The 22,157-nt window shown below is 34.2% G+C and overlaps 2 protein-coding genes across 2 annotated transcripts in view; both read left to right on the top strand.

Moving 5' to 3' along the window:
- fgd (faciogenital dysplasia) overlaps positions 1-1,225 on the top strand; it is a 148,733-nt gene extending 147,508 nt beyond the window's left edge. The window contains exon 19 of the mRNA XM_061923500.2: positions 425-1,225. Within this exon, the coding sequence (XP_061779484.2) occupies positions 425-670 (246 nt within the window). The 3' untranslated portion in view covers positions 671-1,225. The remainder of the gene's footprint in view (positions 1-424) is intronic.
- Positions 779-17,956, top strand: susd3 (sushi domain containing 3). Its single transcript, XM_072915547.1, has 5 exons — positions 779-854; positions 6,675-6,791; positions 11,019-11,213; positions 16,991-17,292; positions 17,607-17,956. The coding sequence occupies exons 1-4, from the start codon at positions 779-781 to the stop codon at positions 17,179-17,181; spliced, it is 579 nt and encodes a 192-aa protein (XP_072771648.1). The 3' UTR covers positions 17,182-17,292; positions 17,607-17,956.
- Positions 17,957-22,157: the final 4,201 nt, after the last annotated feature.

Genomic DNA, 22,157 nt, shown 5'->3' with positions numbered 1-22,157 from the left:
CAATTCTGACTTTTTTTTAATTTGGTTCCTTTGAACAATGTGAATTTGAATTGAAGTGGCTCCGCCCCCCACGCCATCACGGCACGCCTTAATATAGTTATTCGGGAGAATGGTTGCCCCGGGAGATTTTTGGGAGGGGCACTGAAATTTAGGAGTCTCCCGGGAAAATCTGGAGGGTTGGCAAATATGCTCGCTTTCATATTAAGTTGGGGGCCGCAAAATAACGTCTCACGGGCCGCAATTGGCCCGCGTGCCGCGTGTCTGAGACCCCTGTTATACATTGTGTTGATTATGTTGTGTCAAAGATGACTTAAAAACATGACACCACATTATACATTGTGCTGATTATGTTGTTGTGTCAAAGGTGACATCATCATATTATACATTGTGTTGATTAAAATGTTGCCTTCTCACTTGTCTGCAGGAGCTGAAAGGTGCTCGGGCCGTTCCTTTACCGGGGTTCGAGGTGACCGCGGTGTCGCCGCCGGCAAGCGAGAGGTCGGAGGTCAGACACGCCGTGCGGCTCAGTCACAGCCAGCAGACTTTGCTCCTCGCCGCTCAGGACGCAGAACTTCAGGCCAAGTGGGCGGAGCTTCTCGCCAAAGCGTCACGAGGAGAAACGCCGGCGGAGGTTTTGACGAACCAGACAGAAGACAGGAAGAGCCAATAGTGGACTCACGGACTCTAAGCCCCGCCCCCCTCCCTCCTCCTCACCTTCCTGTGTAAAGAGCACACCTTACTTGAATTTGCTTACCTTGGCACTTTTTGTTTACCGGACATGACAAGGCCGTCCTTCCTGTACGCCACTTCCTCCTCGCCGTCAGCTCACCACCGCCACTTCCTCCTCGCCATCAGCAAGTTGACCTTCATGGAAAAACTTTTCATTGTTCCAAAGCTGAAAATTGTGTTGTTGTTTTTTTTTTTTAAATACTTTTCATCTTGACTGTTAAAAAGCATTAAGTCCTGGTGTTCTTTTTCCATCACGTGAAAGTGTGTGTGTGTGTGCGTGCGTGTGTGTGTGTGTGTGTGTGTGTGTGCGTGCGTGCGTGCGTGCGTGTGTGTGTGAGTGTATGAAACATTTTGAGAGTTGCGTGTCATCGATGTGTGTTTGCTGAGACACAGTAGCAGTTGAGTAGTAATATTATTGTACAGTAAGTCTATTAAAGTGTGATGTAAGAATAAGAAAGTACATTTTTAAGTTAAAATAATAAAAAAAAAAAAAGAACACTGACGTGTACAAATATTGTGGCTGGCCACCTCATCTCCCGCTGGCAGCTTCCTCTCCCTCGTACAATATTTGTCACACCTGATCAACAATATTATTATTTCTACTTATCAATGGAGACAAATTGGTCTTTTATGCAACCTGACAAAAAGTGTATCTGCTGACAAAAATATATATATATATATACATATACATATATATATGTATAACTATACGGATATACATTTACATATTTATGTATATATATATATGAATAGATATATTTACAAATATACCTGTTTTAAATATATGTATATATATATATATATATATATATATATATATATATATATATATATATATAAAACCTGTGATCCTGTGGGCGGGTCTTCCTCTGCACAATGTGTTTGAAGCCTTTTTATTGGTCAGTATGCTATTTTTTTTATGTATTTTTTATAAACCTTCATTTATAAATTTCAACATTTACAAACAGTTGAAAATAATAATCAAAGTAAGTACAAAAACAGTACAAAACAGCACCAGGGGGTTGTAAATTCAAAGTAACTAAAATAGAATGTAATATATATATATATATATATATATAATAAAGTGCAAAGTCATAGGCTCACTCAATCTCAGTAAATAACTTAAATTTGGAACACGGCATCATCGTTTTCACAGCTTTTTGGTTGCTAGAGGTAGAGAGTGTTTTAATGTAGAGCTCTAAATCTTTTTTAAAGGCACAAAAAAACAGGTCGGGTATTGACAAACTTACATTTATGAATATAAAACTTAGCCAATAGTATAATGAGGTTGTAAAGGTAAAATTCCTTTTAAAAAATGTTTTCATACAGCGTAAATCCAAATAGCACCTCTTTAAAACAAAGCACAGCATGCTATTTTCCCTCCAAATGTATTGAAGTAGTTGTCATCGGTCTCGCCCATATATGGGCATGCCATCTCAGAGACTAACCAATCAAAAGGCTTCACAGGTTTAAAAAGGAGGCCCCGCCCACAAGATAGAAGTTGTGTCTTCACTAAATTAAAAAAACCCGAATGATTTTCTTTATTTGAAAATAAATCTATTATTTTGTTTGAAATGTGTTTTGGTTGCACGTCCATATTTGTTCTGTTGCATCGTAAGAAATACCTTCATGTCCATATTTCTCTCACAAGACCGTCATTGTTGACAAAAATAAAAAATTATCCGAGTTTTTCTTGCTCACCATGGCAACATGTTTCCTTTGTTGATCAAGTTGTGTATTTTCACTCTGCTTCCTCTTTCCAAGTCTCCTATCAGCACCTGCCTTCAAAATAAAAGTAGCACAACATGGGTTTTATTCTTGCGTGTAAAGTCGGTCATAAAAACATATCATAAATAAATCAGGTGGTGACTGAAGAAGCAGCACAACAAGATGGCATCCTTATGTTTTGTTTACAACATAACGTCTCTTTCAAAGTGTCAGTGTCTCATTTGAACAAAACACCAACTGAGCAGAAAGTTGTTTAGCAGGTGAGCATAATGCAGCGAACTCTCCCCAAATTATAATTAACACTTCCAAGTCAACTACTAGTAACATCACTATGAGGCCGTTGACCTTCTAGAAACATAAGCGGCAGCTCAGCTCGCTCGCAGTCCTCGAGGTGAAGGCTAATTAGCTTTTAGCATAACGTTTGCTCACTGTGCGGTGTGTGTGTTACAGACAGCAAGGCCCTGTCAGTCAGAGAGAAAGACAAGCATTATTGACCTACAGTTAACAACTAAGTTATTTCACTTTACCTTTTTCTGTGTTGATTGAGCTGCGTTGAAGCAGCAAAAAAGGACATTATGTTAAATGAAGAGTTTCTGTCTCTGATAGTTGATATAATAATGTAACTGCATCATAAAGCCTACATGAACTCCATGGTGTTCAGGGATGACTAGTCTCTCCTATTGCTATTGTACTATTTTTTCAGCTATAGTTACATTAATCATTAGTAATGTAGCAGCTTAGTTTTGAATGGCAGGGTCCCTGCTGTCACATGTTGATAAAAATATAACATTTACATAATAAAAAAATCAACTACAGGCTTCCCAAATGCTGTAATAAATTAAGCATGATGAGTTGAACATATGTCAGCATGAGGCCCCACTTTTAACTCTTTTTTCAAACGCTTGTTGCAAACGCTTACTTACAGTAAGTAATTAATTTGACTTTGTAAGTCATTATTTTGACTTAGTAAGCCATTATTTTGTCATTATTTTTGACTTAGTAAATTACTAAGTCATAATAATGACGTACTTAGTATCTCAGGCAACTAGGACTGTTTTGTTTTTACTTTACGGAAAAAATATCGAGATATATATCGTATATCGCCATTTAGCAAATGAAACGGAAAACACAACGAAAAGTTGTAGGCTTCTTCACGTGACGAAGCCGGCCTACTTCACCGCAGTCTGTAGTCTATTGCTCCCCCAGGCTGTGGTGGCAGCGACGAGGTGGAGACGTGATGGCGACAGGCTGAGTTACACCGATCCTTACACCCACCCACTCCCTTCCCCGGTCCCCTCCCCTGGAGAGTCACCACCTTAACTAACACATTTTCTGGGGGAAACACTGCATACAGTATAGTTGTTTCATCATACAGCCATACAGTATCATTATATTTCATCATACATCCATACAGTATCATTATGTTTCATAATACATCCATACAGTATCATTATGTTTCATAATACATCCATGCAGTATCATTAAGTTTCATAATACATCCATGCAGTATCATTGTGTTTCATAATACATCCATGCAGTATCATTATGTTTCATAATACATCCATGTAGTATCATTACGTTTCATAATACATCTATTCAGTGTCATTGTTTCATAATGCATCCATGCAGTATCATTATGTTTCATAATACATCCATGCAGTATCATGTTTCAAAACACATCCATACAGTATCATTATGTTTCATCATACATCCATACAGTATCATTATGTTTCATCATACATTCATACAGTATCATTGTGTTTCATAATACATCCACGCAGTATCATTATGTTTCATCATACATTCCGACAGTATCATTGTGTTTCATAATACATCCATCCAGTATCATTATGTTTTATAATGCATCCATGCTTCAGTATCGTTTGAAGCATTACTACTGTGTTATGGTCAAATGTAGTGACTTTTTTATCCAGCAGATGGCGTCATTATCAAGAGGGACAGTATCAGTGCAGTCTCAATACAGCTAGTGAGTGTGCCACATACTCACCGAGGCCTCACTTTTCCCATTTTAGTTTAGTTTTTTTGTTAGTCAGTTCGTCTTCTTAGTTAGTTCAGTTTAATTAGTTTTTTTTGTTTTTTGTTAGTTAGTTAGTAAGCTTGTTAGCTAGTAAGTTAGTTCGCTAGTTGTTTGAGTTAGTACTTCATACACGTGTGTTTGTGTACAAGGGTGTGTGTTGAAGTTTACATTTGTTAAAAGGTTACAAATCAGAGATTGTATTTTCTCACACACAGCTGAAGAGAACAAGTCATGAGAAATTCTGTCATTTGTCATTCAAGCGTAATCTTCTTACCAGATGTTGGCGTGCAACTCATCCTGCGTGTGTGTGTGCATGTGTGTGGCCCAAAACAAAAAGTATGTCCACATGACTGCCTGACGATAATGTCTTTAGTAAAATGGGATTTTGGGGATTTTTGCAGGACATTACGACATCAAACTGGAAATGAACGTGCGGACATTCTTGTCACAACAACTGCTGTAATCCTGAAAACTACTTTTAAAAAACATCCTCTAAACTTTGATTGCATTTCACTTTTTTACTTCTGATACCAACATTGGAGTCTTGGCCGATACAGACCCGATACGATATCATCACGAATCCGACACACTTGTATTATTTAGTCATATTGAATGTTTGATGAAGTGAAATGAGTCCAACAGAAAATGATTGGGGCGATAAAAAAAACTATAACCTATTTATTATCTTCAGCTAGTTAGTTTTTTTTAAAGTTTTTTTTAAACCCATTTTTGCGTGTTATTTTTAGTTAATATTTTTTAGCGAGTTAGTTATTTTTTGAAACTCATCAGTAAGTTTTTTACCTGTATTATTTTTAGTTAATATTTTTTAGCCAGTAATTTTTTTTTTACCCCGTCAGTAAAAAAATGTTCGTGTTTTTTTTCAGTTAAATTATTTTTAGCTAAGTTTTTTGTCATGTTTTTAAAACTCGTCAGTAAGTTTATTTTTTTGTAAAACTTTTTTAGCTAGTTTTTTTTATTATTTTTTTTAAACTTGTCAGTAATTTTATTTTTTTGTAAAACTTTTTTAGCTAGTTTTTTTTATTTATTTTTTTTAAACTTGTCAGTAAGTTTTTTCCTGTATTATTTTTAGTTAATATTTTTTAGCTATGTAGTTATTTATTTTTTACCTCGTCAGTAAAAAAATTTTCGTGTTTTTTTCAGTTAAATTATTTTTAGCTAAATAGTTATTTTTTGTCATGCTTTTAAAACTCGTCAGTAAGTTTATTTTTTGTTAAACTTTTTTAGCTAGTTTGTTATTTTTTTTAAACTCGTCAGTAAGTTTTTTTCCTGTATTATTTTTAGTTAATATTTTTTAGCCAGTTAGTTATTTTTTTTACCTTGTCAGTAAAAACATTTTAGTGTTTTTTTCAGTTAAATTATTTTAGCTAAGTAGTTATTTTTTGTCATATTTTTAAAAACTCGTCAGTATGTTTTATTTTGTTAAGCTGTTTTAGGTAGTTTGTTATTTTTTTTAAACTCGTCAGTAAGTTTTTTTCCTGTATTATTTTTTGTTAATATTTTTTAGGCAATTAGTTGTTGTTTTTTAACTCATCAGTAAAAAAAAATGTTTGTGTTTTTTTTAGTTAATTTTTTTTTAGCTAAGTAGTTATTTTTTGGCATTTTTAAAAAAAAACTCGTCAGTAAGTTTTATTTTGTTAAGCTTTTTTTAGCTAGTTAGGGTTTTTTTCTCATTTTTTAGCTACTCGGTATGTAAGTTAAGTTTTTGAACGATGACGGCGATAATAAAAAACTATAACCTATTCATTATTAACCCTCTGGAATTAATTCATGCTATCTTTAAGATGAAGTAGAGTGGTCATTTGTATTATTAATTCTTTTTTTTTTAATTACTGTCGAGAATAAAACATGTTTTATTCCACGATAATTCATTAAGTTAAGCACGTGAAACAGACACTATAGCCACAATCTTTTACTGGTAAATGATTTTGTATTTTTAGATCTAATGGTTGTTATTCAAAAATGCACTTATATAAATACATGTATATGTGTACATATGTATGTATATATGTATGTATGTATATATATATTTAATATTGTATAAAGAAAGAATGGTCACACATACTTGATGTGTCACGTGACGTGTTCTCCACCCCCTTTGTCTGCTCCGTGCTCTTCACTTGTTCACTTGATCACTTGTTCACTCGGTCAAAGTGAGCAGACGGGCTCTATTGCATCATCATCATCCTCTTCATCTTCATCATGTCCTTGACTGCAGCTTCCAGACTTCATAAATCCAACCTTGATTTGACCAACAGAAGCCAGCAGAACAACTGGGGTAAGTTGCGAGATGAATATAATTATGTTCTGATCAATAAGTGAAATATAAGTATCAGAAGTGAAGTAGTAATCGAGTTAGTTTTCAACGTTTCCTTACTCAAAAGTCAGAAAATGTCCCGAATAATGAAAATATGATCAATAAAACAATTGGTTCAATGCATTTGATTTAGTCAACAAATACTTGAAAGTGTTCATTATTTTGATGAATAAAGATGTTCACAATGAATATGAAAATAAGTGTGCACGCTGTCATGAAGAGAGGAAGTTGCAGCTGCTTGCTAAAAACCACAAACCTTCTTCCTCCAAAACAGGAAGTACAACAAAATATAAAGGTTACAAACACAACTGCTAAGATGAATTATCATTAGAAATGGGATTTTAATGCATTTTTAGACCTCTATCATTTGTTTTTACATTTATTTGATATTTCTATCATTTGTTTTTACATTTATTTGATATTTCTATCATTTGTTTTTACATTTATTTGATATTTTTATCATTTGTTTTTACATTTATTTTATATTTGTCATTTATTGTTACAAGTATTTTATATTTCTATCATTTGTTTTTACATTTATTTTATATTTATATCATTTATTTTTACATGTATTTTATATTTATATCATTTGTTTTTACATGTATTTTATATTTGTATCATTTGTTCTTACAATTATTTTATATTCCTATCATTTGTTTTTACATGTATTTTATATTTCTTTCATTTGTTTTTACATTTATTTTATATTTCTATCATCTGTTTTTAAACTTATTTTAAAAGATATTTGTTTTTACATTTATTTTATACTTCTATCATTTGGTTTTACATTTATTTTAACATCTCTATCATTTGTTGTTACATTTATTTTATATTTCTATCATTTATTTTTACAATTATTTTATTGTTTTATCATTTGTTTTACAAGTACTTTATATTTGTATCATTTGTTTTTGCATTTATTTTAATGTGTATATCATTTGTTACATTTATTTTATATATCTATCATTTATTTTTACAACTATTTTATTGTTTTATCATTTGTTTTTTACAAGTATTTTATATTTCTATCATTTGTTTTTACATTTATTTTATATTTTTATCATTTGTTTTTACATTTATTTTATATTTATATAATTTTTTTTACATTTATTTTATATTTATATAATTTGTTTTTACGTGTATTTTATATTTCTATCATTTGTTTTTACATGTATTTTATATTTGTGTCATTTGTTTTTACAAGTATTTTATATTTATATCATTTGTTTTTACATGTATTTTATATTTATTTTATTTGTTTTTACATTTATTTTATATTTCTATCATCTGTTTTTAAACTTATTTTAATATTTGTTTTCACATTTATTTTATATTTCTATCATTTATTTTAACATCTCTATCATTTGTTGTTACATTTATTTTATATTTCTATCATTTATTTTTACAGTTATTTTATTGTTTTATCATTTGTTTTTACAAGTATTTTATATTTCTATCATTTGTTTTTACATTTATTTTAATGTGTCTATCATTTGTTGTTACATTTATTTTATATTTCTATCATTTATTTTTACAATTATTTTATTGTTTTATCATTTGTTTTTTTTACAAGTATGTTATATTTCTATCATTTGTTTTTACATTTATTTTAATGTGTCTATCATTTGTTGTTACATTTATTTTATATTTCTATCATTTATTTTTACAATTATTTTATTGTTTTATCATTTGTTTTTTACAAGTATGTTATATGTCTATCATTTGTTTTTACATTCATTTTAATACCTCTATCTTTTGTTTTTACATTCATTTTAATACCTCTATCTTTTGTTTTTACATTTATTTGATATTCCTTTCATTTGTTTTTACATGTATTTTATATTTCTATCATTTGTTTTTATACTTATTTTTAACATATTTTTGTTTTTACATTTATTTTATATTTCTATAATTTGGTTTTACATTTATTTTAACATCTCTATCATTTGTTGTTACATTTATTTTAACATCTCTATCATTTGTTGTTACATTTATTTTATATTTCTATCATTTATTTTTACAATTATTTTATTGTTTTATCATTTGTTTTTCCAAGTCTTTTATATTTCTATCATTTGTTTTTACAATTATTTTAATATCTCTATCATTTGTTCCTTTTTTTACATTTGAAAGCAGCACTAAAAATAATAACCGTTTTTAAAAAAAACATTTTTTGAAGTAAAACAAGAAAATGAAGAATGCTATTGGATACTTTGAGTTGACCTTGAGAAGTATTTTCTGTGTACTTGCAGGCAAAAAAAAGGTAGAAGTAGTTATAGTAGTTCAACTTATCCAGGAGCTCTTCTGGTCTTCTGCTTAAACCACAACAAACATTGAAGATGAGGAATATTCACAACTACCACAAAGCTGCAAAATCACTTTATTAGGTTGTCGATAAACGATGGCGTCATTTTCAGACACAACATTTTACTTTTTAGCTAGTTAGTTATTTTTTAGTCATTTTTTAACTAGTCAGTAAGTTTTTTGTTGTTATTTTTTGCTAGCTCGTTATTTTTTGTCATTTTTTAAACTCGTCAGTTATTTTTTTTGTTATTTCTAGTTAAACCTTTTTAGCTAGTTGGTTATTTTTTGTCATGTTTTAAACTTGTTAGTAAGTTTTTTTGTTGTTGTTATTTTTAGTCATTTATTTAGCTAGTTAGTTAATTTTTTGTCACTTTATACCTAGTCAGTACGTTTTTGTTGTTATTGTTGTTGTTATTTTTAGCTGTTAAGCGAATTAGTTATTTTTTGTCATTATTTTCACTAGTGAGTAAGTAATTTTTTTGTTATTCTTAGTTAATTTTTTAGCTAATTAGTTATTTTTGTCATTTTTTAACTAGTCAGTAAGTATTTTTTGGTTATTTTTAGTAAAACATGTTTTGTTAGTTATTTTTGGTCATTTTTTAAACTCGTCTGTAAGTTATTTTTTGGATAGTTTTAAAAGTAAACTCTTTTAGCTAGTTATTTATTTATTTTTGTTATTTTTTAACCAGTCAGTAAGTCTGTTTTGTTATTTTTAGTAAAAAATTAGTTAGTTCTTTTTCTTCATTTTTTAAAAATTTGTCAGTAAGTTGTTTTTAGCTAAACGTTCTTTAGCTAGTTAGTTATTTTTCCCCCCCATTGTTTTAACCAATCAGTAAGTTTTTTTTATTTTTAGTAAAAAATATTTAGTTAGTTATTTTTTGTCATTTTTTAAAACTCGTCAATAACTTATTTTTTGGTTATATTTAGTTAAACATTTTTAGCTAATTAGTTATTTTTGGTCATTTTTTAAAATAGTAAGTAAGTTTTTTAATTGTTCTTTTTTTTTAACATAAAATGTTTAGTTAGTTATTTTTTGTCATCTTTTAAACTCGTCAGTAAGTTTTTTGTTGTCATTTTTAAGTGAACTTTTTTAGCTAGTTAGTTATTTTTTGTCTTTTTTTTAACCAGTCAGTAAGTTTTTTTTGTTGTTTTTTGTCAAAAAAATGTAGGTAGGTTTTTTTTTTGTCATTAAAAAAAAAACTTGTCAGTAAGTTATTTTTTTTGTTATTTTTAGTTATACTTTTTTAGCTATTTAAAAAAATGTCTTAAAATTTCTTAAAATGTCAGTGAGGTTTTTTTCGTGTTATTTTTAGTAAACATTTTTTTATCTAGTTAGTTATTTTTTTTATTCATCAGTTAGTTATTTTTTGTTAACTTTTTTAGTTAATTATTTTTTGTCATTTTTCAGCTAGTCAGTAAGTAAGTTAAGTTTTTTTTGTACGTTTTTTTTAGTCAGCTAATAATAGTCTTTTTTTAGCTCGTCAGTTTGTAAGTTCATTTTTTGCTAGTTAATTTTTTAGTTATTCTTTCTGTTAGTTTAATTCAGTTAATTTCCTTTAGTTTTTTCGCTAGTCTTTTAGTAAGTTAGTTTTTATTGGTAAGTTAGTTCGTTTTTATTAGTAAGTTGATTAGTTATTTTGTTCGTACTTTTAATATTTGTTATTTTTTGTAACAAGTCAGTTCATAAGTCAGTTTTTTGTTGTTATTTTTGTTAGTCAGTTAGGAAGTTAATTATTTCTTTGTTAGTCAATAAGTTGGTTGGTTTGTCCCTCGCCAGCAAAACACAAGTTGGCTTCCTAGAAAAGTTGCCATTTGTCTCACACAGTAAAATAAGTTGTTTTAAAAAAAAAAAAAAAATGTTCCATAATAACATTTTTGTGTTAGTTTCTTTCCAGGCCGAGTGCCCGCCTCTGCCCTCGCCCACCCTGGGCACACATGTGGTCCTGACAGGCAACGGCAGCCATGTTGGCTCCATGGTGTCGCTGCTGTGTCCGAGCAAACACAAGCGAGTGGGCGTGGAGCTGACGTGTGTCATGGCCGCCAACAAAGCTCGCTGGGTGGGTGAACTCCACTGCACACGTAAGTCGGCATCAAGACCTATCCCCGGGGGGGTCACGACCCCTAGGGGGAACTGCGGGGGGGGTCGGAACATTTATGGTTGATTACTTTTATAAACATATTTTTTTATATTCCTCACATTATTTTCCACAAGTTAGACTTAGACTAGACTTCCTTTGTATTGTCATTCAAATTTGAACTTTGTGAATGTTTTTAAATATGCCAGTGACTTTACTGGACCTTTAAAATAAAAAAATAAAACATTTAAATTACTTAGTCATGCTAGCGTTTACAATAGCTAGCCATTAGCGCTCAAGCTGCAATGACTAAAAAATACTCCTATTTTTGAAGCAAAACTATTTTTGTGCTGTTTACTGATAAAATAAAATATTAAAATATATATTAAAAAAAGGGGGGAAAAAAAAAGAGGAAATAAATAAATAAACTGGATTATAACACGTGTGTGTGACTGACAGGAAGAAAAGCTCTGACGACATTATGACACTTCAACGCTAACCAGACTGAAAAAACTACATGTTGGTGCTAAATTAATATTTCCCATGAATAATTGGATGAGGCAAAAGTAAAGGTATCGTCTTTTATTCCACGGTCATGACGCACGAAAGTTTTTACTTCACCTGAAAAAGATGCTGAGTCAGCCGCCTGCAACAAGTTATCCAGACGCATATATTTGTCCAAATGCGGCCAAATGGACGCATTGTGGGTTTTCTGGACGTCGTCTACATCGCTAAAAGACACATCTAAGGAAGAAAATCCCTCTGCCAACTTTCATTAGTTTCTTAAATATGTAAATCGTCCGTTTGAATATTCCCTCCTCTCTTGTCTGTTGTGACTTCTCTTTCTGGTTCGATGACCCGCCCTATCTTGCCTCTGATTGGTCTTTACGTTGTTTTGTCCTTTTCTTAACCAATCGTGACTCATCAAAGAAAACCAACCAACCAATCATGGATGTTCTTATACGTCAACCAACCAATCATCATTGATGTTTCCCGTATGTGTTGTCCCCCATAGACATCTTATAAGTAGACGCAGCATTGGCTGCTGTGACGCAAGAAATTCGGCCGCCATCTTGAAGTGGTGATGAGGAGCCGGCGAGCAGCCAGCCTAAACTGACAGTTGACAGGTAGAAAACAAAGATGCCGGGCTGGTGTTCAGCGTTTTCCTGCTCAAATGAGCGGACTGGTGAAAATAAGAATCGGGGGATTACTTTTCACAAGTAAGATTTAAAATTAACGTACTATTGGTTGCAGTGCCGGCCCAAGCCTCCATGGGGCCCTAAGCAAAATTTGATTTTGGGTCCCTCTATTTCTGCCAATAATATTGATTGTTGATCATTCACACACCTACTATAAACTCATTGCGGCTCTGGCAGTGTTGTTTACATTATCCTATTGTCAGCCTGGCATGTCTTTACAAATGACATGTCATTTATGTTTAAGAACATAAATAATACCAATGAATGAACGAATGATGTCCAGAGTGCCACATATGGTTCCTAATCTTAAAATGTAGAAAACATTCAGCTACAAGAGTGGCCTGGGGTTGAACAGTCCAAGTGATAAAGCTTTGTATTTACAGTAAAAGTGTCATCTTGTCTCATCAGTCTTGTACATATTAGTCTTTAATTACTAGTTTATATTTTTAGTTAATTGTTCATATTTAATGTTTACTTTGTACAAAGAGAGCGCAGTCTACTGAAGTTAAATTCATCAATAGTTTTCCCCTTTGAAAGACGCAAGGCAAATTCCTTCCATTTCACCATGTTGCTACAATGATCTTCACTGTTTTCATGCTGTTTCAGCAGTGCACCTATGTTGACCCAATCCCGCTGTCCCTCGGCTGCCAGTTTTAAGGACTTTTTGGAAAATAATTTGCAGCAAAAGCAATAGACTGCATCTTTACTTCTTGAATAAGTCAGCCAGCTATGCTTGACTTGTTCCCCATTGACTAGCTGTCTGTAGGTATAATGATAATGAAAACTTCGGCCATCATGCCGTTTGGGGAATGAAAAGTTCTCCTTAATAGACAGTGGTCCTCTGATCACCTGCTCAGTCCTGTCTGAATCTGAGAGGAAAGAAGGCCACTCAGCTGGGTCAACTGGCGGAGCTGATGATGGTCCATGGTGTGAAGGGGACGTTGTGGTGGAAGTTGCTGAGGAAGTGACCAAAGAAAGACAATGACTAAAAAAGAAGGACCTATAAGGTCATTAAATTGCACTGTTGGACATAATTATTAATCTCAGAATGTTCTGCAGTACAATGAGCAATTATAAAGGGTGTTTTGCAGTTAACTTTCTAGATAAAATCAGCTGTGGTTTCAGACATGGAGGGGACAGTGGGCACAGAGGATGGAGGTGTGTGAGAGAGCACTGTAGAGGATGGAGATGGACCTATGATGAAATACATACATACATACAGGCACACATTGAGATACTTTGACTATATTAATTTCCCTTCAGGTGTAATGTTTATACTAAGAAATTAAATGTATACTGTACGGTGACAGTCTTTTCCTCACCTGATTCATCACTCACAGTTGAGCCTGAGGATGTGGACTGGCTCTGGGCTGATTCTGTGCCTCCAAAGTATTCTAACAATGCTCCTGGGGAAGTTTCACATAACTTATGAGTTGATGTAAAAAATAATGTTTATTTTACTCACATAAATTACCGTGCTTTGCTGCAAACAATTTGTGCAAACAACATATCTCACTAGTAACCTGATGCTAAAAACATATTGCTAGCTAGCTAACGTCACCTAGCTAAAGGTAATTACAGCTACAAATCTCTTTGATAAACTTTTTATTACCAAGTCATGCAAACATACCTTTATCATGGCATTTTTTTCTCCTCTTCCACTTTCTTCTTCTTCCTTTTTTCTGCACCTGAAGGATATGTCCTCTTTTGTGACATTGTTTTGCCTCTATGTGCGCTTTTGATGCCCAGTGCGCACTGGCATTGCACGGCAGGCGGCAAACGTCACAGGTGCAGCAGAGGCAACTTTACATTTAAAGAGAGGCAGGAAGAATCACTATGGGTTGTACTTGTATAGCGCTTTTCTACCTTCAAGGTACTCAAAGCGCTTTGACACTACTTCCACATTTACCCATTCACACACACATTCAAGGCCTAGATCAGCAGCAGCACTCTGTTGACCTAAAATTGTGTTTTTGTACAATAATATATCTTTGATCATTTAGAAATCATCAGTCAGACTCGTATATGCAAAAAATAACAAATACGAATTTTTTGTTAATTGCTTTTGGGGGCCCCCTGGTGGCCGCGGGGCCCTAAGCAAGCGCTTAGTACGCTTATGCCTTGGGCCGGCTCTGATTGGTTGTATTTTGTGAAAATAATATTACCACAGAGATGAGAAGGAGCAAAGATCTTCAATAGTACTGAAATTGTAGCCACTAGCAAACAAGAGTGTGACCATAATAGAATTGCTTGTCAATGAAATTAATTAAATTTAAAAATGTCATACTTGAATAACATAACATGAAAAACGAAATTCACCAGCCGCCACTGATTATGATGCATTCTAATTTTAGGCAAAGTATAAGACAATACTTTCTTAACAGTATAATTGTAACCAGGAATAGGTCTTCAAGTAACAATATTCAAATACTAACATTGTTGGTTTTATTCTGAATCCAGTGAAACAGATTGGTGGTTTTAGCTGATATAAAGACTTTCACGTGTTTATATATGTTTATGTTTAAGTATTTGGCTGACGCTTTTATCCAAAGCGACATACATCAAAAATACATATAAAACGATCACTGTAAACATGATCATTTAAGGCAAGAATGTAATACAAAATATCAATACAAAGTGTCAAGACAGAATAAACTCTCTGCTGCTGCAGCAACAGAGATACAGTCTGGTCCCTAAGATATATAGATATCTAATGTATTCATACATTGTTTATGTGGGATATACGCATGTATATACAAACCCCGTTTCCATATGAGTTGGGAAATTGTGTTAGATGTAAATATAAACGGAATACAATGATTTGCAAATCATTTTCAACCCATATTCAGTTGAATATGCTACAAAGACAACATATTTGATGTTCAAACTGATAAACATGTTTTTTGTGCAAATAATCATTAACTTTAGAATTTGATGCCAGCAACACGTGACAAAGAAGTTGGGAAAGGTGGCAATAAATACTGATAAAGTTGAAGAATGCTCATCAAACACTTATTTGGAACATCCCACAGGTGTGCAGGCTAATTGGGAACAGGTGGGTGCCATGATTGGGTATAAAAGTAGATTCCATGAAATGCTCAGTCATTCACAAACAAGGATGGGGCGAGGGTCACCACTTTGTCAACAAATGCGTGAGCAAATGAACAGTTTAAGAAAAACCTTTCTCAACCAGCTATTGCAAGGAATTTAGGGATTTCACCATCTACGGTCCGTAATATCATCAAGGTTTCAGAGAATCTGGAGAAATCACTGCACGTAAGCAGCTAAGCCCGTGACCTTCGACCCCTCAGGCTGTACTGCATCAACAAGCGACATCAGTGTGTAAAGGATATCACCACATGGGCTCAGCAACACTTCAGAAACCCACTGTCAGTAACTACCGTTGGTCGCTACATCTGTAAGTGCAAGTTAAAACTCTCCTACGCAAGGCGAAAACCGTTTATCAACAACACCCAGAAACGCCGTCGGCTTAGCTGGGCCTGAGTTCATCTAAGATGGACTGATACAAAGTGGAAAAGTGTTCTGTGGTCTGACGAGTCCACATTTCAAATTGTTTTTGGAAACTGTGGACGTCGTGTCCTGCGGACCAAAGAGGAAAAGAACCATCCGGATTATTATAGGCGCAAAGTTGAAAAGCCAGCATCTGTGATGGTATGGGGGTGTATTAGTGCCCAAGACATGGGTAACTTACACATCTGTGAAGGCGTCATTAATGCGGAAAGGTACATACAGGTTTTGGAGCAACATATGTTGCCATCCAAGCAACGTTACCATGGACGCCCCTGCTTATTTCAGCAAGACAATGCCAAGCACGTGTTACATCAACGTGGCTTCATAGTAAAAGAGTGCGGGTACTAGACTGGCCTGACTGTAGTCCAGACCTGTCTCCAATTGAAAATGTGTGACGCATTATGAAGCCTAAAATACTACAACGGAGACCCCCGGACTGTTGAATAACTTAAGCTGTACATCAAGCAAGAATGGGAAAGAATTCCACCTGCGAAGCTTAAAAAATTAGTCTCCTCAGTTCCCAAACGTTTACTGAGAGTTGTTAAAAGGAAAGGCAGTGGTAAAAATTTAACACAGTGGTAAAAATGCCCCTGTGCCAACTTTTTTGCAACGTGTTGCTGCCATTAAATTCTAAGTTAATGATTGTTTGCCAAAAAATAACGTTTCTCAGTTCGAATGTTAAATATGTGGTCTTTGCAGTCTATTCAATTGAATATAAGTTGAAAAGGATTATCAAATCATTGTATTCTGTTTTTATTTACAAATTACACAGCGTGCCAACTTCACTGGTTTTGGGTTTTGTACATTATGAGAAGTTCTGCAACTCTTCCCATTTAATGGTGCATTGTTTTTATTGGCCAATTCCATGATTCCGTTCGCCATTCCAGAAAATGATAGGAGCCGACACTCCAAACTGATTATCAACACAAAGAAAACATGATCGGAACACACGCTCCGAGGTCATTTGAACAGTTAGGATTTGTATCATAAACGGTTCCGTCCTTAGGACTAAGTACAGTAATCGCACGTGTCGTTGTGGTTCCCTCCGCAGCGTTGTCTGTCTTTGAAGGCAGTGGCTTCCGTGTGGCTGCTCTGGCGTCCATCGTGAGCATTGGCGTAATATCCATCATGTCCATGCTCTTCATCACCTGCTGTATTCTGGACTGCATCCAAAAGGACGCCGGAAGAAAGCAGCAGAGGCAAGTTGGATTTGAAAAGGTCGGAGAAAATACGAGTGGCTGAGTCTTGTCTCGCGTGTAGAAGGTACGAGAAGGAAGCGGGCGGCCTCAAAGGCCTGGAGAAGTACGCGTCATGGTGGGACATCCACGTCCCAGACCACGTGTGTGACAACAGGTGAGCGCGTCAGTTTCTAATGATCAAAAGTCCTTAAAGACATAACTTCTCCGCCGCTCCCAGTCTGTGGAACGTTCTCCCTGACCACCTGAGGGCACCACAGACTGTGGATGCTTTTAAAAAAGGCTTAAAAACCCTTCTTTTTTAAAAAAAAAGCCTTTTTTTTTTAGATATATGCATACTAGTTTTAGCTATTTGGCTGTTCTAGTTTTTATTTTTATTTTTTTAATACATTGTAGCACTTTGTTGTTTACTTAATGTAAAGTGCTTTTTACAAATAAAATCTATTATTATTATTCTTCTGCTGCACACAGTCCTCCCAGACGGTGCACCTACAGCCATGGCCGCACGAGTACTCTCCCCGGCTTCAGCTCGGATCAACGTCTCATCGCCACATCGGATAGCGATCGGACCTCAGGACCGCCTCCTTCCTGTTACGTGTGCACGTGCTCGGATCATGTACCGCTCCCTACTCGAGAACCTGGTCTCAGCTGGCAGCATCACAGCCGTGAATTGTGAGAGTGCACGACAACACCAACGCTGTGCACTTAACGCTGCCGGTCAAGAATATTCTGGAACTTCAATCACTTCCACAGCTCGGGTGTCCAAACTTCCTCCAGCAATGGCAGCTTGCAGATTAAAGACAAGATATTTAATGTTCAAACTGAGAAACTTGTTTTTTTTGCAAATAATCATGAATTTAGAAATAAGCAGGGGCGTCCATGATATAACGTTACTTGGATTGCAACATATGTTGCTCCAAAACCTGTATGTACCTTTCAGCATTATTGGTTCCTTTACAGATGTGTAAGTTACCCATGCATTGGGCACTAATACACCCCACATACCATCACAGATGCTCGTTTTTGAACTTTGCGCCTAGAACAATCCGGATGGTTCTTTTCCCCTTTGTTCCGGAGGACACGTCGTCCAGTTTCCAAAAACAATTCTAAATGTGGACTCGTCAGGCCACAGAACACTTTTCCACTTTGCATCAGTCCATCTTAGATGAGCTCGGGCCCAGCAAAGCCGGCGGCGTTTCTGAGTGTTGTTGATAAATGGCTTTCGCTTTGCATAGTAGAGTTTTAACTCGCACTTACAGATGTAGCGACAAATTGTAGTTACTGACAGTGATTTTCTGAAGTGTTCCTGAGCCCATGTGGTGATATCCTTTACACACCGATGTCGCTTTTTGATGCAGTACCGCCTGAGGGATCGAAAGTCAAGGGCGTTCAATGTTGGTTTTCGGTCTTGTCGATTACGTGCAGTGATCTGCCTGTTCACCTGTGGGATGTTCCAAGTGAGTGTTTGATGAGCATTCCTCAACTTTGTCAGTCTTTTTTGCTACTTGTGCCAGCTTTTTTGAAACATGTTGCAGGCATCACATTCCAAATGAGCTAATATTTGTGAAAAATAACAGCGTTCAAATCCAGTTAGACAGGACATCTTGGTTGTTTTTATTTCTCATTTTACCCTTTTTGTATTTATTAAATTTTAGTATTTTAGGTGATATATTCTGCAATTTCTTAAGGTATATTTTACTACTGTATTTTATTAATCCTTCCGTTTTTCAGTGTAAACGTGACACTGTGTGCCCCTTTTCTTATGTCCGTACAGCACTTTGGCCAACTGAGGTTGTTTTTAAATGTGCTATGTAAATAAACTGAACTGAACTGAAACAATATAGCTACTGTAATTTACCAACTAAAAAAAAACCACAACTTTTTTCCACACGCTTTGAGCCCTGCGGCTTATACAACGTGGCTAATTTATGGATTTTTTTCCCAACTTCATACTGCCCGTTGGGTTTAGAGCACAGGATGAGGATCCAGACAATAAGGGTGCATAAAAAAGTGATATACGGATCGCGATCCCTATTTTGATTCTGAATCAATTTAACATTTTCAAAAAATAAAATGTTTTGTTTTTCTCATAAGAATCAGTTTTGAAAACAATGTTTTAAGGCTATCTCCATGCAACCAGAAGGATCTTTTAAACCTTTAACCTGTTTCAAAAAAGTTTCATTGTAATTATTATACCAAATGATACATTGCGAGTATCGGTTTGAATCGAATCGTAACATAAGATAGGCTGCCGGTGTTGTTTTGCTAACTTTTTTAGCCAATTTTACAACTGTACAACTCATTAGCATGCTAACTTTTTTTTGTGTGTGCCAATTTTACAGCCGTACAGCTCATTAGCATGCTAACTTTATCTTAGCCAATTTGACAGCCGTACACTTGAGTTCGACAGTTAGCATGCGCTTCAAATAACCCCCCGAATGTCAATAATAAACTGAATAGATAATGTTAGAAAACCCACTATTTTGCATGTTATTATTATTATTCATTCTGGCGTCGTACTCTGTTCAGCGGTCCTTGAATGCACCATAAAAACATTTCCTCAGCATACCTGTCAAAACGTCCATTTCTACGTGACGGAGCCCAGAATTTTTTATTTATTTAAATGCTGACAATATTTCAAGGTTGCTCGCGAGGAAACATTACTTTTTATGTACTAATTTTCAAAGAACTATATTAAGAGCTTCCTCTTGAATAAAATACTTAGTAGTATTACACATTGCATGCAAATAAACAGTCATTGAGAAGACTATAAAAAAGCTTCAGGAAGTGGATAAAGAATAGGTTGTGGGATATAATCCATTATTAGATGCATCGCAATTCGTACATTGACGATGCATGGTATCATACATGATATCATCACGCATGGTATCATCATGTATGTATACATGGTATCGTCATATATGGTATCATCATACATAGTATCAGGCATGGTAATATCATACATGGTATCATGCATGGTAATTTATCATACATGTATAATATTCATGGTATCATCATACATGGTATCATGCATGGTATTATCATACATGGTATAATATTCATGGTATCTTCATACATGGTATCATACATGGTATTATCATTCATGGTATCATACATATCATACATGGTCCCATCATATATGGTATCATACATGATATCATCATAGATGGTATCATCATACATGATATAATCATACATAATATCATCATGCATGGTATCATCATACATGTATCAGGCTGCGGCATGGTATGATCATACATGATATCATCATGCATGGTAACATCATACATGTATCAGGCATGGTATAATCATACATATTATGCATATCATCATACATGAAATCATCACGCATGGTATCATCATGTATGTATACATGGTATCGTCATAAATAGTATCATCATACATGTTATCATGCATGGTATTATCATACATGGTATTATCATACATGTATAATATGCATGTATCATCATACATGGTATCATGCATGGTATTATAATACATGGTATATCATGCATGGTATCTTTATACATGGCATTATCATACATGGTATCATGCATGGTATTATCATTCATGGTATCATCATACATGGTATCATCATGCCTTGTATTATCATACATGGTATCATCATGAATGGTATCATACATGGTCCCATCATATATGGTATCATACATGTTATCATCATACATGGTATCATCATACATGGTATAATCATACATGATATAATCATGCTTGGTATTATCATGCTTGGTATCAGGCATGGTATAATCATACATGATATCATCATGCATGGTATTATCATATATGGTATCATCATGCATGGTATCATACATGGTAACATCATACATGGTATCAGGCATGGTATAATCATACATGATATCATCATGCATGGTATCATCATGTATGTATACATGGTATTGTCATATATGGTATCATCATACATGTATCATGCATGGTATTATCATACATGGCATCATGCATGGTATTAGCATACATGTATAATATGCATGGTATCATCATACATGGTATCATGCATGGTATTATCATACATGATATCATGCTTGGTATTATCATGCATGGTATCATCATACATGATATCATCATGCATGATATTATCATATATGGTATCATCATGCATGGTATCATGCATGGTATCATACATGGTAACATCATACATGGTATCAGGCATGGTATAATCATACATTATATCATCATGCATGGTATCATCATGTATGCATACATGGTATTGTCATATATGGTATCATCATACATGGTATTATCATACATGGCATCATGCATGGTATTATCATACATGGATAATATGCATGGTATCATCATACATGGTATCATGCATGGTATTATCATACATGGTATTATCATACATGGTATCATCATGCATTGTATTATCATACATGGTATTATATATGTATTATCATACATGGTATCATCAAGCATGGTATCATACATGGTAACATCATACATGGTATCAGGCATGGTATAATCATACATGATATCATCACGCATGGTATGGTATCATCATACATGATATCATCACGCATGGTATCATCACGTATGTATGCATCGTATCGTCATATATGGTATTATCATACATGGTATCATCATACATGGTATCATGCATGGTATTATCATACATGGTATTATCATACATGTATAATATGCATGGTATTATCATACATGGTATAATATGCATGGTATCTTCATACATGGTATCATACATGGTAACATCATGCATGGTATTATCATACATGGTATCATACATGGTGTCATGCATGGTATCATCATACATATCAGGTGTAAATGATTCCACCACAGTAAGCAGCATTTTAGCCCGAGTTAGTTTGTTGTATTGGTCATGTTCGCCTGGTAAAGTTGTATTTCCCGCACCCGAACGTAAGTTTTGGTTTCAGATTCTGGAATAAGATTGTTGTTCTGCTCCCTTTTTTAATGGAACTTTGCAGAGTGCAGACTTTTGTTCCAAAACCAAACTACTGACACTTTTCTTTC

Source organism: Nerophis lumbriciformis, linkage group LG01, assembly GCF_033978685.3.
Source record: "Nerophis lumbriciformis linkage group LG01, RoL_Nlum_v2.1, whole genome shotgun sequence".
Classification (NCBI taxonomy): Eukaryota; Metazoa; Chordata; class Actinopteri; order Syngnathiformes; family Syngnathidae; genus Nerophis; species Nerophis lumbriciformis.
This window is presented reverse-complemented; position numbering and strand designations above follow the sequence as displayed.

Excerpts from the sequence above, each read along its gene's own strand:
- susd3 (XM_072915547.1), top strand. The coding sequence starts at position 779 with ATGACAAGGCCGTCCTTCCTGTACGCCACTTCCTCCTCGCCGTCAGCT. Across the intron at positions 6,792-11,018 it reads AAGCCAGCAGAACAACTGGG|TTTCTTTCCAGGCCGAGTGC; the intron begins GTAAGTTGCGAG and ends TTTTTGTGTTAG. Across the intron at positions 11,214-16,990 it reads GGGTGAACTCCACTGCACAC|CGTTGTCTGTCTTTGAAGGC; the intron begins GTAAGTCGGCAT and ends TTCCCTCCGCAG.